Source organism: Pygocentrus nattereri, chromosome 10, assembly GCF_015220715.1.
Source record: "Pygocentrus nattereri isolate fPygNat1 chromosome 10, fPygNat1.pri, whole genome shotgun sequence".
Taxonomy (NCBI): Eukaryota; Metazoa; Chordata; class Actinopteri; order Characiformes; family Serrasalmidae; genus Pygocentrus; species Pygocentrus nattereri.
In genome coordinates, this window is record NC_051220.1 from 3,826,560 (window position 1) to 3,845,000 (window position 18,441).

The 18,441-nt window shown below is 41.5% G+C and overlaps 1 protein-coding gene across 2 annotated transcripts in view; it reads right to left on the minus strand.

The window, feature by feature from the left end:
• ttc27 (tetratricopeptide repeat domain 27) overlaps nucleotides 1–18,441 on the minus strand; it is a 100,175-nt gene that overhangs the window by 34,649 nt on the left and 47,085 nt on the right. For both annotated transcript variants that reach the window (XM_017702567.2, XM_017702568.2), the window contains exons 10-12: nucleotides 15,876–15,989; nucleotides 5,069–5,164; nucleotides 943–1,065 (exon numbers count right to left, since the gene is read on the minus strand). In XM_017702567.2, coding sequence (XP_017558056.2) covers nucleotides 943–1,065; nucleotides 5,069–5,164; nucleotides 15,876–15,989 — 333 coding nt within the window. The remainder of the gene's footprint in view (nucleotides 1–942; nucleotides 1,066–5,068; nucleotides 5,165–15,875; nucleotides 15,990–18,441) is intronic.

The window sequence follows — 18,441 nt, forward strand, 5'->3', positions numbered from 1 at the left end:
TTAACCATTTCCTTTGTGTAATAATTCCAATCTATAGTCAGTTAAAATATAATACAACAGATTGCACTTAAGTATAGGCAATTACCTAAGTAAACAAATACTTTAAACAGCACTTAAAGAGACTGTAACACAGGCTTTCAGTCTGACAAAGACTGTTGGGTTCATGCAAAGAAATAAAGAAACTCTAGTACTCCAGTCTGGTGGAGAGTAAAATGGCCAAGTTTGACCACAAGAGTGTTAACACCAATATTTCAGTGTCTAATCCAAACCAAGGTAGAGAACTACTAGATTTTCAGTGTGTTACATGAGATCTGTGAAGAATATAGTTATCATGATGAATTATTAAGTAAAATCAGAGTTTTGCCCAGTTGGTGATTATGCCTATTACCATAAAGGAAAATGAAAGCTAATGGGTAAAGCTCTATAAGCGCTCACATATGATTCTCACACTGCTATAATGTCATTTATCACCATAATTCTGCAGATAATTAATAGTGCAAATTTGTACAAAAATCAGATAATCAACTTTACAAATTTTTTGTCCAAGCTTCATACAAAGTCCATTAACTTTGAATATGTTATCTAATGTTTCTAACAATGAAAGCAAGGTAGCAAGGTACAGTAAAGCATAGTCTAATTTGCAGAATGTTAACAACCCCTTCTACCTTTCATTTATTAGTATTGCTAGCACTTCAGGAGTATATAATTAAAATAAATTAGAATGAATTTAAATGCGACAACAGACTAAATCTTTTTAACTTAAATAAGTTTGTGTATGTCTTCAGCTCTTTGGTATGTGTGCTGTTTCTTAGCCAACATTCTTGCATAAAAAGGTAACCTCAGTGAGATATAACCATAAAAAAGCATAGCCCTCAAGCAATAACCTCCATTCTGAATGAGTGTGAGTGATTTCTGTGTGTGTTGCAAGGCTGAAGTGCGCACCTTGCCATGCTGGCCCATTCGCTCTAGGCAGATGACGGCGTCCTCCCAGAGCTCCAGTCTCTCATAAACCAGCAGAGCAGAGCTGGTCAGACCCAGATCTGTCAGCAAACTCGCTAACTGCCTCTGGGGTGGTGGGGAAAGTGGGAGGGAAGAGGAAAAAAAGAGACAGACAGAGAGAGAGAGAGAGATACATCAACATGTCACAACATGTTCACAGATTAATACACACATATAAATAAATGCAGAGTGTGCCAATACATCATATGGCAGGGCATTCCTCCCAACACATATAAGCATGTTTATATTTTGGAAATATGTACACAGCCAAAAACAACAAAATAATGATCAAAGATTTATTTGAAAACGTACTCTCCCACAAAAGTTTAATTCAATTCCATAATCCACGCACCCTTTTCCCAGCACTCCAACAACAGCAGCACCACAAAAATATGCAGAGAGGAAATGCAGAGAGGACAGGTAGAGTGGACAGGAGAATAAGTGAATTATTTAACTTCCTGCTGTATATTTTATATATTAATCATATTAACCATTGCATACCATTTCCACAACGGTCAGCTAAAAATCAATACGACATGCCGTTGCTCCGTAATCAGTTTGGGTCGCCTCGAACTGCTATACCTGTAGCCTCTTAAACCACCAGAGGTTCCAAAACACACTTGGTCATGTTCTTCATAACGTTCATATTTCATTAGCTACATTCAGAAGCTGGGCATCATATGAGGCTATAACTCTTCTCTCCAGTCAAACAAATGATGGTCATTTTAAACCCTTATAATAAAAGAAACTGATCACAATTTTCTCTTTCTACTGAAAATTTACCCATTTTTCCACAAATCTGATCTATAAACTATAAACAGACGGCGTCTCTTCAGTGATCCACTATGTAAAAATTATTTTTGTAAAATAACACAAAGAGCATCTGAGATTTTTGGCTTTCAGCAAGTAAGTAAGTATAGTAAGTATAGTAAGTAAGTAAGTTGTAAGTATATAGTAATAAGTGTGACCATAAAACACATTCTGTTCATTTTGGGAGCTTTTACAACAAATAAATTAAAATTGCATTTTGCAATTCACATCATGCAGTCACTGAATAATTTGCCATACGATTTGATCAATTATGTAATATGTAATTATGTAATCTATGTAATAATGTAAATTCAGATGGAATGACCACAATATACCCTGGAGAATAAGAGGTTAAAAGCCTGTAGCCCAATCAGACTGGATCTGTGCTCTTTGGTTACTGATAAAGTACAAAAAACACACGTTGGGAAATGTCTACACTGTTTGAATGCACAGCACTAAAATTCTGTAAGATATCTCTCTTTGATCTCTACATCTGTGACTCCAGTCTCATCACCCTGACTGGCATATCATGTTGCTCAAGCATTATGGGTACCCATAAAACTATAAACCTTAAATGTATGCACTGGCTGAGACCGCGTGAGTGGGGGATACGTTGGAACGTGCTGTTAATGACAGATATGCAGTGAAATGAGGAGCGAGGGAGCGAGAGAGATGAGCGTTGTTTTCCAATAGTCCCATTTGTTTACCTTTATCAGTATTTTCGTTCTCCAACACCTCCCATCACCCCCACCCCACACTCCCCCCACAGAACTGGCAAAGCAAATGCAACATTTTAAGATAGTTAAGGCAAAATAATTAATTCCATAAGCAAATCCAACAATTTCTGGAATCTTTTCTGATCTTGAAAGATTTCTGCCCCTCAACCTGCTTGGTGCTCACACATACACACGCTCGTTACATGCAGCCCTCGTCTCCCACTCGCCTGCAGCTGCTCAATTCCCCAGGCAGCAATAGAGGCGCCTTCAATTCCAGCTTTATTGCTGTTCGCCGTTATTACATGGAGCCTAGGCAATGTCATCTGCTGAACTGATCTCCCCATTCCTCCTTTCATCCATCCATCCCCATCCTCCCTCCCTCCCTCACTCTAGATTTCTTTCTTCTCTTTTCCTCCCACTCTCCATCTCTGCGCATCTTTTTTTCTTTCTTTTTATCAGTTTTGCTCTCTTTCTCTCTCTAGCACTGCCAAGCCATTCAGCCTCTCACTGCTGTATAATCTGTAATCTCTTTCTACAATCTTTCCTAGTGAACAGCATCAATCAGATTCACTCCATATAATTTCAGTGGTACAGCACCAAATACATCTATACTTGTGGACCAGCTACCCAGGAGAAGATAAATATTTGATGTGACCTTCTATCTGACATAACTGCTCAGACAGCCTTCACATAAACAGCCATTTCGACAGAATATCAACAGCACACAAAACGCAGCTTATACCTGGAAACCTTTTTGTTGCTAAGGTGCTGTGGGAGAATATAACTCCAGGTTCAATTGGCTTTAAGTTACTTAATACAACGGAAACAAAACACTAATCACATGCGACAGAACGGAAGAAAGATTTTGATAGCGGAGGGGTCTCGGACTAGAAGTCTTCAGAGACACGCTTTGAACATCGGGACCCAAAACAAAAAAAACATGCAGAGAAACAGACGAAAGGAACGCCTGAATCAGTCATTCCCTCTCCTTCCATCAAAACACAGAATGAAAGGTCCCAAACTGGTACATAAAAGGATTAATACAGAAAGATTCACTCGAAAGAGGCCCCAAATATTCTGTAATAACTCTCGCTAGGATGAAGCCATCTGAACTAAACTACATGCAATGTGCTCCTCAGTATATGGAGCTATGAACAAGCTGGGATGCGTCGGAACGGTGAGGTTGGCGGCGGACAGCCATTGTGATGTTTAACCTCCATCTGCTGGGTGCAGATCCCCGTACCACTTCATGTGTCTGTCAGAAAACCGAACACTTTCAGCACCGCATGTAATACAATCGATTACACATACGCCGTGGTATGTAGTATATCTTTTGGTTCAGAGTGCTTCATCCTAACAGGAGTTACCATAGAATACTCACAGCCTCTTTTGAGGGAATCTCCCTCCATTCAGGCATTACAAAGCTCAAAGCAGCAGTCAGACTTACATAGTTTTTCTTCATTCTCCTGTATTTGTTTTACATTACATGGGAGGTGCTGTGCTAAGTCTAGCTCTGCACTCACAGAGGCTTAGGTCCCTATGAATTCTGCATTTTTCAACAAAGCCATAAGATGGGCGTGGGTGCCAAACCTTTATTTGTGAGTGTTATGAAGTCTTTAAAATGTTCTCCAGTATTCACATTAGCTTACCGTTATAACAAAGAATGTAGCAGAACTAGTCAAATTTTAGTCACAATTTAAATGTATTGTTCTGTATTGTTTTGTTTTGAGTAAGAGGCACATTAAAATAATTATTTTATATCTTATCTTCAACGGTTAGCAATTCAGAAACAGTACAGTAGTACAGCTGTAAGGATCATCACAACACAGCAGTGGTAGCACATCAATGGTAGTGGTGGGTGCGTCACCAATTTTCCCTTTATCCAAAAAGTTGGGATATTGTGCAAAATGCAATAAAATCAAAATGCAATAATGTGCAAATCATTTCCTACCTATGTTTAATTATTACATAGCCTTGCTATGTAAGAATTCAGTAACTATGCATACTGTCCTTTACAAAATCGGCATGTTAAAAACTGTAAGTGAGAATTCTGATCTCCACTCCAACAACTAAGAGTAAAACAAACGAACAGATCTGCACTGTAGGGCTGCAACTAACCATTATTTTCACTGTCGATTATGTCGATCTGTGTTTTCCAAAGCCCAATATGATGTCCTCACATGTCTTTTCTTGTTCAATCTCGAAAAATATACAGTTTGGTGGCACAGAGAAGTAAACAAACCAGAAAATATTCAAATTTAAGAAGCAGGATTTAGAGAATTTTTGTCTTAAACATTTACTCAACTGATTAATCGATTACCAAAACAGTCGACAATTCATTCAATAGTGGACAACTAATAAATTAATTGCTGCAGCTCTAAGTGTATATAATTAGCATGTATTTTGCCGGCAATGGTTATGGAAATGATGGTTTATATTTACTAGCCTGTTGAATATATGTTCAGAAAGGCCAAACTAATTAGGGGAGAATGAATAATGATGGAAAACTGGTGAAATTTCCCTTTGTTTAAGTGGCTGTGTACCTGTAGCTCCCAATGTGGAGGTGCCCGGCAACTGTAGAAGATCTTCAGTCTCTCCGACACTGGACAGTTCGTCTCCGCAAAGAAATCCACCAATGCCTGAAAGAATTGTAATCAAAGGTTCTTAATTTGAAATTATACAGTTCTTCAGACTGTCTCTCTAGCTAGGAATAGCAAGAATGACCCATATATATCGTTGCTGTCGGAAGAAAACCTTGTATCATCAATTTTGGCATTTACAGTTTTTGACATAATCTGAAAGTATCTGTTACTCTTTACATTGTTCGTAAAATTTTACGATGACTGCCCTAAAAGAAATTACCCAAAATGACATGGGAAAAATTCTGGTTCCATTGACTTACACTGAAAGTGAAGTATATATATAAAATATACACACACACACACACACACACACACACACACACACACACACACACACACACACACATATACACATTATATATGACGATCTTGATTCATTAATTCATTCAGCAGAGTTCTCTATATTGCTTCTGTACTAGGAGACTAGAGATCTTAAAGTTTACCCTAATTTGAACTGTGACACTGATTTTCAGACCAAACCAGTACATGAAATCTAAACTCTCCTTAACTGAGCAAAGAGAGAGAGACAAAGTAAGAACGAGACAAAATTAAAATTCTTACTTAAATGAAAGAGACAAAAAAGGGTCATTGAAAAACACCACCCAGGAAAATTAAGAATTAATATTCATATGTTAATATATTCACATATAGAAATACATCAATTAATCAACCCCAAAACAAAGAAACAAACAAGCAAAAGACAATAGATTATATACACAGGGCATTTGGGGTGTCCCTCTTTTTTTGATAAAGTTTGGACTTTCATCCTTCATTTCACTTTCCTCCAAAGCAATGAAGAAGAAGAAGAAGAAGAAGAAAAAAAGAAACTTCACAACCATAAAGTGACTCAAAGTGACATTAAGTGACCCAAGCTTCTAAAATAACATCTCATGGTCTTGTCATGTTTCCAGATTTCTACTTGCTATGCTTCACATTAAAAGATGACGCTGATCAATGCAGTTTCCAATTACGTAGCTGCAGGGTATGGAACAACTCTGCTTTCAAAGGAAAAAAAACAACAAGGTTTCAACAAAACAAATAACATTAAGTCCTGTCAACACAGGCAAAAGTCTCCCCTCAAGAAGAGAAATGAGCCTACTTCCATTACTTCAGGCTGAAGTGCTCCCTCGTGAATACACTTCCATCAGGTGCAAAACACCAGGGAGAGACAGCAGATTTGCATACAGACATATGCTGACGTGCCTGCATGTTCGCTTGCACTGGCCTGTCTATTTGGAAATACGGCAAGCTTTAGGGAAATTCCCTCTATTCTGAGAAATGTAAATTATCAGACTGCATATGCTCATCAGGCAAGGGGACAGAAATACGAACAATGCACATGTGGTAACATGTTATCAGTACAATAACTGGCAAGAATATCTTCAGCTTGAGTCTAACAGTCTAAAGGATTTTGGCTACATTTTGCAAACCGTTATGGTCAGTTGTGGCTGAATACAGCACTGTAAGGTATCATATTGATATCACAGGTCCACCTGATCCTGGGAGACGTGAGTAATAATCAGCAATAATCCTATTTCCATTTCGGCTGTCAGCCACTCATGTCATGCAGCAGGGCTACACAGCATGCATTTGTGAGTAAACATTATTGCATTAAAAGGTAAACTTCAATGTGCCAACATGTATGCAGTCCTTTGCATTGTTTGACAGGTTTGGGAGAACATTGATACCCAGGGATGGGATGATATGGAATACAAGTATTCGGGATACAAAAACATATCTGTATTCAGTCCGAGTCCAATATATTGTAAAGGCAGTATTCAGAATATCGCCACTTTTTAAATATCAAACGATTCTTTTTAGAATACTGACCCCACTAAATTAAAATGACATCCCCAAAAGAAACACCACCAAGCTTGTTTTAAACTAACCAATATTTAGTACACTGCGTGTAAAGATGTACACTAAAGAAGAACTCAAAAATCAGCCTGCTAAAGCTCCTATTAAAGCCTGAGTAGACCAATAAATCAATGTGATAAGCCAGTCATTCATCTCAGGGTAACTGAGCTCTGGTAAAGCATGAGGAGACTGATAAACCAATACAACAGAATCAATAAGCGTGTTAAAATCAACCTCAATATTACAGTATTTATCGATTTTTGGCAGTTATCTGATTATTTAAGTGGTCATGTAAACAGCAAACTCCAATTTCTTAGATTGGGATAAGGCCATTTCTAGAAATCTGATTAAGAGACCTGGATTTTAGATCAGTAATCTGCTTTTTCAGCATATGTATACCCTTACTCTGATTTAAAATATTTTTCTTAGTCTGCGCATGTGGGTAAAAAAGTGCTGTTCCGGAAAGGTGAGCTTCATGGAGCGACGTTGAATCCAACTACATGTTCGATGAAATGAAGAACTTAAATATTTAAATGTTCACAAGTGAGAGGCTTAGCATTCGTGTTGTACTGGACTTATTTAGGTGAACTGTGACAAGTTACATACATTCAATAACTGAAAATCGCACACCTACCCACTCTATAGTCAGATTTGCAGGAAACTCGTTTATTGAAATATCGTGAACTGTTTGCTTAGACAGCAGAGGGCGCTCTGCTGGGAGCAGCAGTGGACTAACACAGTCTAGCCAAAATAATGTTGAGAATTCTGAAACTTTGTTTTAATAAGTGAATTTTTCATGAAAAATGAACAGAAGAATTACGTGACGATAATCGTCAAATAGTAACAGTGAGGAATGAGAGTCATTATAGTGTCTAATATACTGCAAATTACTTTTCTACACTTCCTACATTCACCCATTATCAACGGCACATTGCCATGTTGTCAAACGTACATTGTCAAAGACATGACTGAGAAGTCAAAGTAATGTTGCAGTATCTCTACTACGAAGCAAAAACAATGAAAAGACTGGTTACTTGGAAACGCCCTCATCTGATGGAAACTGAACATCTAAAAAGCTTGAATAAAAGTAGCTTTTCAAATATCCTCCATTATGTGCTGATAAATCTTCCTTCATGCTATTGGCTACTTGAAAAGTTCAGCTTACAGCCAAATGCAGTTCCCAGAATTTTACAATTATGATGATATGTTAGCAAGAAAATAAGAGGGAGAAGAAGCATATCAACCCCCATCAACCCTGATCACAATACTGATTTATAGGTTGCATCTCTAACCATCCTCTCCATGGATCACCACCTTATCGTGGTGGAGAGGTTTGTGTGCTTGAAGGACCCTAGGAGCTATGTTGTCTGGAGCAAAAGCTCCTGGTAGGGTCTCCCATGGCAAACTGGTCCTAGGTGACAGGCCAGACAAAGTGTGATCCATAACCACCCCTATGAGGACAACAAAACAGGACTTGTGTACCCTGCCCGGATCAAGGTTACCGGGGCCCCACCCTGGAGCCAGGCCTGGGGGAGGGGCTCGCCAGCGAGCGTCTGGTGGCCGGGCATTCACTCATGGTGCCCGGCTGGGCCCAGCCCGAAGGAGCTACATGAGTCCCCCCTCCCATCGACCCACCACCAATGGGAGGGGCAGTAGTAGGGGTGCGGTGCTTTGTGGATCGGGCAGTGTCCGAAGGCGTGGGCCTTGGCGTTCTGATCCTCGGTTGCTGAAACTGGCTTTTGGAACTTGGAACGTTACCTCACTGGCGGGGAAGGAGCCTGAGTTGGTGCGCGAGGTTGAGAGATACCGGCTAGATATAGTCGGGCTCACCTCAACACACAGCTTGGGCTCTGGGTCCAATCTCCTTGAGAGGGGCTGGACTTTATTCTTTTCTGGAGTTGCCCATGGTGAGAGGCGGCGGGCAGGTGTGGGCTTTCTCATAGCCCCTCGACTCGGCGCCTGTATGTTGGGGTTTTCCCCGGTGGACGAGAGGGTAGCTTCCCTACGCCTTCGGGTTGGGGAACGGGTCCTGACTGTTGTCTGTGCTTATGCACCGAACAGCAGTTCAGAATACCCAGCCTTCTTAGAGTCCTTGGAAGGGGTGCTTGAAAGTGCTCCTCCTGGAGACTCGATTGTCCTACTGGGGGACTTCAACGCTCACGTGGGCAATGACAGTAAGACCTGGAGGGGTGTGATTGGGAGGAATGGCCTCTCTGATCTGAACCCGAGTGGTGTTCAGTTTTTGGACTTCTGTGCAAACCACAGAAAGTGCACATGGCACCAGGACACCCTAGGCCGCAGTTCAATGATTGACTTTGTTGTCGTGTCAGCGGACTTGCGGCCATGTGTACTGGACACTCGGGTAAAGAGAGGAGCTGAGCTGTCAACTGATCACCACCTGGTGGTGAGTTGGATCAGGTGGTAGGGGAAGATGCCAGTCAGACCAGGCAAACCCAAACGTATAGTGAGGGTTTGCTGGGAACGTCTGGCAGAAGAACCTGTCAGATTGATCTTCAACTCACACCTCCGTCAGAACTTCGACCAGATATCGGGGGAGGTGGGAGACATTGACTCAGAATGGGCCATGTTCCGCTCCTCCATTGTTGAAGCGGCTGACTGTAGCTGTGGTCGCAAAGTAGTTGGTGCCTGTCGGGGCGGTAATCCTCGAACCCGGTGGTGGACACCCCAGGTGAGAGATGCCGTCAAGCTGAAGAAGGAGTCCTACCGGACATGGTTGGCCTGTAGGACACCAGAGGCAGCTGGCAGGTATCGACAGGCCAAGCAATCTGCGGCTTCAGTCGTGGCCAAGGCAAAAACCCGGGTGTGGGAAGAGTTCGGTGAGGCCTTGGAAAGTGACTTTAAGTCGGCTCCGAAAAGATTCTGGCAAACCGTCAGGCGACTCAGAAGGGGAAAGCAGTGTGCCACTAGCACTGTATACAGTGGAGATGGTGTGCTGCTGACTTCGACTGAAGACGTCATTGGGCGGTGGAAGGAATACTTTGAGGACCTTCTCAATCCCACCAACACGTTCTCCAGTGAGGAGGCAGAGTCTGGGGACACGGGAATAGGCTTGTCCATTACTGAGGCCGAAGTCGCTAAGGTAGTTAAAAAGCTCCTTGGCGGCAGGGCTGCAGGGGTGGATGAGATCCGTCCCGAGTTCCTCAAGGCTCTGGATGTTGTGGGGCTGTCTTGGCTGACACGCCTTTTCAACATTGCGTGGACATCGGGGGTGGTGCCACTGGATTGGCAGACTGGGGTGGTGGTGCCTCTTTTTAAAAAGGGGGACCGGAGGGTGTGTTCCAACTACAGGGGAATCACACTCCTCAGCCTCCCTGGTAAGGTCTATGCAAGGGTACTGGAGAAGAGAGTCCGGCTTATAGTCGAACCTCGGATTCAGGAGGAGCAGTGCGGGTTCCGTCCTGGTCGTGGAACACTGGACCAACTCTTTACCCTCTCCAGGATTCTGGAGGGTTCATGGGAGTTTGCCCAACCAGTCCACATGTGCTTTGTGGATTTGGAGAAGGCATTCGACTGTGTTCCCCGGGGTATTCTGTGGGAGGTGCTTCGGGAGTACGGGGTACATGGCTCTTTGCTACGAGCCATTCAGGCCCTGTACAAACAAAGCAGGAGTTTGGTTCGCATGGCCGGCAGTAAGTCAGACTTTTTCCCAGTGAGAGTTGGACTCCGTCAGGGCTGCCCTTTGTCACCGATTCTATTCATAATTTTTATGGATAGAATTTCTAGGCGCAGCCAGGGGATGGAGGGTGTCCGGTTTGGTGACCTCAGGGTCACATCTCTGCTGTTTGCAGATGATGTGGTCCTATTGGGGACATCAGGCCGTGAACTTCAGCTTTCACTGGATCGGTTTGCAGCCGAGTGTGAAGCGGCCGGGATGAGGATCAGTACCTCCAAATCCGAGGCCATGGTTCTCACGCGGGAAAGGGTGGAGAGCCCTCTCTGGGTCGGGGATGAGCTCTTGCCTCAAGTGGAGGAGTTCAAGTATCTCGGGGTCTTGTTCACGAGTGATGGTACAAGGGAGCGGGAGATTGACAGGCGGATTGGTGCTGGGTCAGCAGTGATGCGGGCTCTTTACCGGTCTGTTGTGGTAAAGAAAGAGCTGAGCCATAAGGCAAGGCTCTCGATTTACTGGTCGATCTACGTTCCCTCCCTCACCTATGGTCATGAGCTTTGGGTAATGACCGAAAGAACGAGATCGCGAATACAAGCGGCCGAAATGAGTTTCCTCCGCAGGGTGGCTGGACTCTCCCTTAGAGATAGGGTGAGAAGTTCGGTCATCCGGGAGGGACTCGGAGTAGAGCCACTGCTTCTTCACGTCGAGAGGAGCCAGTTGAGGTGGTTCGGGCATCTTGTTAGGATGCCTCCTGGACGCCTCCCTTGGGAGGTGTCACAGGCAAGTCCACCGGGGAGGAGACCCCGGGGAAGACCCAGGACACGCTGGCGTGACTATATCGCCCAGCTGGCCTGGGAGCGCCTCGGAATCCCTCCCAGGGAGCTAGTGGAAGTGGCTGGGGAAAGGGAGGTCTGGGCTTCATTGCTCAGGATGCTGCCCCCGCGACCCGAACCCCGGAGAAGCGGAAGATGATGGATGGATGGATGGATGGATCTCTAACCATGAGAAACAGCATTTTGGAACTTTGAAAATGTCACTTTTCTCTAAAATTGACCTCTTGTTTACATTCACTATTACGAACTTGATACAAGAATGTGCCAAGGCTTAATTTTGTCTGTGGAGGGATGAAGATAAGTGGCAGCTCAATGAGAAACTCACGTGGAAATGAAATTTCCGATTGACTTGATGCAATCGGTTCCTTGGAGGAAGGCAAAGTGGGCTGCCTGAAGATAACTAATTACTTACTTCACTCTTCCACCGCTTGTAGAGACCAGTAATACACAAATGCTAATTTAACTGCGGGGGTCGTGGATCTAATTATAGCGGCGGAGTTGCCTCATTAAAATAAACATTAGCCTGCTGCAGAAGTAATGTACCACACTCTCAGCACTTGTAATACACTTTTCAGAATTCAAAAAGAAATCAAAACATTTCTATAAAGAGAAAAAAGCTTTAAAACTATTACAGAACATTGTGAATTAAATTCTGTAGAGTTTATACTAATAATCACTCAAAAACAAAGGCTTTGTTGGGATTCATGCATACCTTAATACATAAGAACTTCAAGAGCTAAACACAGCACATAAAGGAAATCTCAACCTGAGCATCTCTAAAGCAGCCAAGAGAAAAAAGATCTAATAGTAAGATGGTGATCACAAAATTAGCAAGCAGCCAGTTACATTTTCCCACAGTTGATTCTGATTAACAAGCAAGGTTAAAATAATATTGAAAAAAGGTTTCAAGTTTAGCTTTCCCAACTGACAGGAAGGACTCAGATTCCTTCAGACACTCGTAAACTCAAAAGTAAACAATTTACAATTGATTTCTGTAATGAAAACGGTACGTTGCTCAAGAGAAAAGGTTGGCCAACATTTGCCGAATGTTCTTCTCCAGATAAAAACATGCTTTATACATCAATTGAATTAGTGAGACAAAACTAAATTTGTGTTGGACTTGGGTAGGGTAGTCCAAGGTGGGGGTTGCCTTGCAGAGTATGTGCGTTAGTCTCTTGTTTAATCTAGCCGCAAAATGTTTAAATCCATATCGAAGACTAAAGCTGCCTGCCTCCATTTCAGGGACATTATTGATTTACCACAGAAATTGAGTTTCTTGTTCAGAGAAATCTACTTCATCCAGGGCGTCATTAGAGTTCTAAATGAAAAATATGAAGTAACCAGTCAATAACAGGCGGTGAAAGCACTGCACGCCAAATCGCAGTCTTACAAAAGATGTCTTTAACCCAACAATGCGTCCAACTTTGTGGTTTTGAAAACATTATAGGAACAAAAACTTCTCTGAAGCAGTTACCTACTCTGGTACCCTATGTAGATTAATGCTTTAAAAAGTAGTGAGAGTGAGACTGGAGAAGAGGAGCACACTTAAAACAAGTGCCTTTCTGCATTTTTAGCACTCAGATTCTGTGCTCTTAATCTCTGCAGAAAGACCAGAGCAGAGAGAGGAAATGAAGTCTGTCAAGCACTGCTGTGAAACTACGTCTCCACTGGGAATACGACAACAGGAGGGCATGTGATTTTTCACAAAATCTCACAAAATAGATGAGAATTTAAACAAGAAACGTTACAATATAAAGTCTAGTTTCAACTGTGCTTCTTGTTTTGAACACATAATCAAACATGGATTACATATGACTGCTGTCGGAAGAAAACCTTGCATCTCCATGTTTGTCGTTTTTCAGTTTCTGACATAATCTGAAAATGCCCGTTTCCCTTTACCTTGTGCGTGAATTTCATGATAATCAGACTAAAATAAACAGCCCAAAGTCTGGTTCCATTGACTTGCATTAAAAGTAAAGTAGGTTTTTTTTTCCTTTTCCTGTAAAGTTACCGTTTTGGAGATACAAGGTTTTCTTCCGATAACAGTGATATGCACATCTGCATGTGTTTCACTGCTGTGAAGACAGTGGTAATAGCAGGAGATTTGCCAGTGACTGTGTTCAGTTTTCTGTGCCCCAAAGAGGCTAAGGCTTACCCTCTAAAGCTATAAAAGGAACACCAACAAGACACATCACACCTGCCACCACGCAGTAAAAACTCCATGCATGATGTCTCTCCATGTTCCCTAACCCCCCAGTTGCAAATCAAAACCATGAATCAAAACCATAAATCAAAACATCATTGCTAGTGGTGGCAGAGCCTAAAACAAAAGAGACCAAAGCAACACAGACAAGAGTCTTCATCTTTTTTCCTGTGTTTCTCTCTCCTCCTCATTTTTCACTCCCCACCTTCAGAGATCCAAGCAAGAGAGCGTACTGTCAATCTCTTCAGCCTGGCGGTCCCTTGGGGCTCCGGCGAAGAGGGATTGCTGAGGCTGATTGTGGCTGTTTCGCTGGGACTGCCAGCAGGGTGACTAAACGCAGTGGTGTCAGAAGACTGGAGTCACCCAATGTCTTCATGTTTCTCTAACTTGGTGATCGACAGCTTTTGGTGTGCCTGCACATGATCTCCTTTCGGCCTCAAAGGCCCCCCCCCCAGGGTTAGACCCCCAGAGCAACTTGGCAGATTGTGTTTGTAATGGCAGGGAGGGCCTCCTCAAGGCAAACATTTCAGACTTTTGGAAAGAAAAGACATTTTTATCAAGTTGTCAAGCTATCACACTTCTACTTGACTCATAAGCTTCTTTCTCCATTTCCATCAAAATATCCTATAAATCAATAAATTATAAACCCTGCATTAAACCAAATCCAAACTTCAAAATCTCGCCTCCTGCCCTGAGGCTGTGCGTCTGTGTGCAGTACAACACAAAAACGAGGTAAGCAACCTTTAAAAGAAGCCACGAAATGTCAAGACATCAAATCCATGATCTAATCTAAGGGAATTGAGAGCTTTTGATTTTTTTTTTTAATTAAAGCAAATATGAAGTGTGGAGATTAAAATGAAGAGGATACTTGGTTTCCACGGACACATACACAGGGCTCATACAGTTTTTCAACAGTGGAAATACATGATATATTTCCATGATATTCTATGACTTTTCCATGACACATAAGGAAAAATCCATGGCAAATATTAAGCAAAAACCTTGGTGATACAGCATCAATACTGGTCTTGCCATTACCTGATCTTGTAATATTTTGTGATAGATTTAATTTTGTGCACTTTACTCATGGTAAGCAGTCCAGTCGTGAAATTTCCTCACTACTAAATATTCCACAGTCGACTGTCAGTGGGATTATAACAAAGTGGAAGCGATTGGGAACGACAGCAACTCAGCCGTGTCGCAATCCGATGGATGAGTCTGGGTTTGGCGGTTGCCAGGAGACGGTACTTGTCTGACTGCATTGTGCCGAGTGTAAAGTTTGGTGGAGGGGGGGATCACGGTGTGGGGTTGTTTTTCAGGAGTTGGGCTCGGCCCCTTAGTTCCAATAAAATAACCTCTTAATGCTTCAGCACCAAGAGATTTTGGACAATCATGTTTTTTCATGATTTTCTTTTATATTCATTTTAAAACTTAGTTTTTACTGAAATTCTATGAAGTTGCTTTGTGACATCAGTTGTAAAAAGTGCTATACAAACAAATTCGACTTGACTTGACAATTTTATGCTACCAACTTTGTAGGAACAGTTTGGGGACGGCCCCTTGCTGTTCCAACATGACTGCGCACCAGTGCACAAAGCAAGGTCCCTAAAGACATGGATGACTGAGTTTGAGGCAAAAATTCCATGATTTTTCCAGCACTTACTATTTTCCATGCCTGGAAAACCAAAATTCTATGTTCCACTTTTCCAGGATTTTTATGACTGTACAAACCCTTCATGTAACAAAAGTATCAGCACTTCCAGATATTTTATTACCCTTCCTTTTCCTCTGTACTTTTGCTGGGTAAAACTGAGTAAAAGCAATTCTACCATAAACAATAGTAAGGAAACCGGAATCAGCTGACAGGAAATCGCAGTAATCCTTCTCTCAAGAGTCTATTGGTGTGTTTCTCAACACACACACACACACACACACACACACACACACACACACACGCAATCTCATCAGGAAATATGAGATCCAATATGAATGATCCTCTTAAATGACAAAGCAGTGTAATTCCACCACATTAGAAGATTTCAGTGACCCAAATTAATGACACATTAGTGTCAGCTACTTTTAGTTTCAACTACTAACAAGTGCTAAAGACTAAAGGGTCGCCTGACAAAAATAAAGTTGATGTTTTTAATGTACATAAGCAAGTAGGTATGCGTGTAGTGTTACCTGCATTTGCATCATGGCACGCTCCACTCTTCGTGAGCTTGTCCTTTCCACTTTAGTTCTCAGGCACAGGGATGTTACTTCCACTGACCAGAACTTTGGCTGAGACAGCAAGCACTGACAGTCAAGAAAGAGAGACAAGAAAAAGATCATTTAATATATACAGGCTGCATTTTTCAGATATTCACTTTATATACAGTTTGTGCAATTGTGCACACGTTCGTACTACGTTGCTAATGCCTATTCTTTCCTGGAAGGAGGGGAAGGTGGTTAGTTTTTTAAACATACTAAGGTACGAATATGCTTTAATGTATTAATTAATGGGATCTTCTAAAAAAGTTAGATTCCCTTTACATATGCCACAACATACCAATCAAGTGTGAATATTTCTATTACGTTATTACATTGTAACTATTTTAAATAATATTTTTGTTGTAATCTCAATTCTGATAGTCTTATAAAGTAAAAATACTACATGAAGCATGTCAAAAAACCTGACAAAACAAGAATCGGAAAGGCATTTTTAATTAACCACAGTGAAAAATCCTATACTGCATAGACAACCTGACTTAAACCACAATTAGATTTAACGTGCTTCCAGAAATCCTTCCCAGAGCGTCAGTTGGTGGAGCTCATATCAGTCAGACTCCACCATGGCTATAAAACTACAGGTCATGTAGTTAACAGAGGTCTGAGGACTCTAATGAAAATTCTTTCCAACACACAGTGGAAAACTCTGCTGTCTTGACATGAGCACAGCAGACAGTATAAAAGCAATAAAAAGCAAATTAATATCTGTGTGAGTCTGTGAGTGTTGGGAAGGGCAGGGTGCAACTGACTACTCTACTACTCAATATGGTCCAAGAAATACATTTTTATAAATATATATTGTATGAAGGAGAATTTTAATTTCAAGAATTGCTTACAAAGTCTAAGATGCAGTCTGAAGAAAATGACACATAATGCTATAACTTCTGACAAAGTAAATAGAGATGTTTAACCAAAAATAAACAGGATTAAACAGATAAGTGTTCATCGTCACTTATGAAATCAAGCCTCCTGGCACTGCAACCCTTTGCTCCTGGATCCTGTCTGATGGCAAAATTAGAAATGTAGACCACAGCGCATTCAATACATCATGAAATATTGCAGTCTGTTCAGTAAATAGCCAGTAAATAGCCTACGGAGCAGTTTTACAGAGCAGGAAGCACTTGTGCACCAGCAAGAGTTGAGTTAGTTGAACTAAAAGTGGAGGGAGCTGAAAGTACTGGGGTGGAATTACTCTTCAAGCGCTTCACTTGGGAGGACACGTAAATCGAGCTGCAGAAAAGCTGTCAGATGTCTGGTTGTTGTTTGGTTTATTTATTCCCAGCAATGCCATTTTTTTACTGTTACAAACTCCTGAAACACAGGAGAAGCAGCAGGTAGTAAATGAGTTTACAAAGAATTAACTGCAGAGCCTTCCAGCACCATGAACTTTGCATGCCTGAAATGTGAAAAAAGTTTACCTAGTTCAAACACCTTCAAATCCAGGACTTTATCACTATTGGTTAACTGACCTTCTGATGTAACTGTCATACCTAACAGTGGTTTAAAAATCCAGTACAAGTAATTGGATTCAAAGTCTGAAACCTCTGAAGACCTCTGATCTAATGTGTTTCAGCAGAGTCAAGAGGACGTTTTTGAAAATTTTGAAAATCGCCTGCCCCTAATGTAACACAAAAAGCTGTCGATGGGTTGAGAGACTAAGAGGGAGGCAGTCTCAAATCTAATAGTCTGAGAACAATTCGTTTAAGGGCTATTTAATGAGTAAAAATCACAGTACTGTGACAACATCGTACCAAAGGACTTAAAGCGTCTCTCATTCCTAATATCTGCACATATTGGTTTGGAATTTTCTTGGTAGAAATATTTAAATACTCCTCACCCACATGCAGCGGTGGAAGTTCGTTACTGTACTTAAGTAATTTTTATGTCTCTATAATGAAGTATTTCCATTTTAGGCGACTTTATAATTACACACCACTACATTTTAAAGTCAAACATCTTCCTTTTTCCTCCACTACATTTTGAGAAATCTGTTGTTCCTTTTTGTTTAAGTGTCTAAAAAATGTAACATGTCAAAACGAAAGCAGTGCAAAGCAAGAGCACCACTCAGGGCACAGCGGTAACTTTGTTATGAGCTTGGTTTGACCTGTTGGACATACCGACCCAGTGCAAACATAAGTTTCAACGTCAGCGCAGCAGCATAAAGTTTCTGGAGTGTCTATGCAACATAAATGACTGACCTAACTAAGTACTTTTACCTTTGATACTTAAGTACATTTGAAGGTAAATACTTTAGTACTTTTACTTAAGTGGAGGTCTAAAGGGAGGAACTTTACTGGAGTGATATTTTACCTTGTGTATCTCTACTTTAACTCAAGTACATGATTTGTGTACTTCGTCCACCACCGCACACATTTGAACTTTAACTGCTGACTACAGACCAGGAGGCTCCATGACCGCAGGTGATGATGCAAGAGGCAATGAATGTATGAGAGTGAGAAAATGTGTTTACAAAAATGGA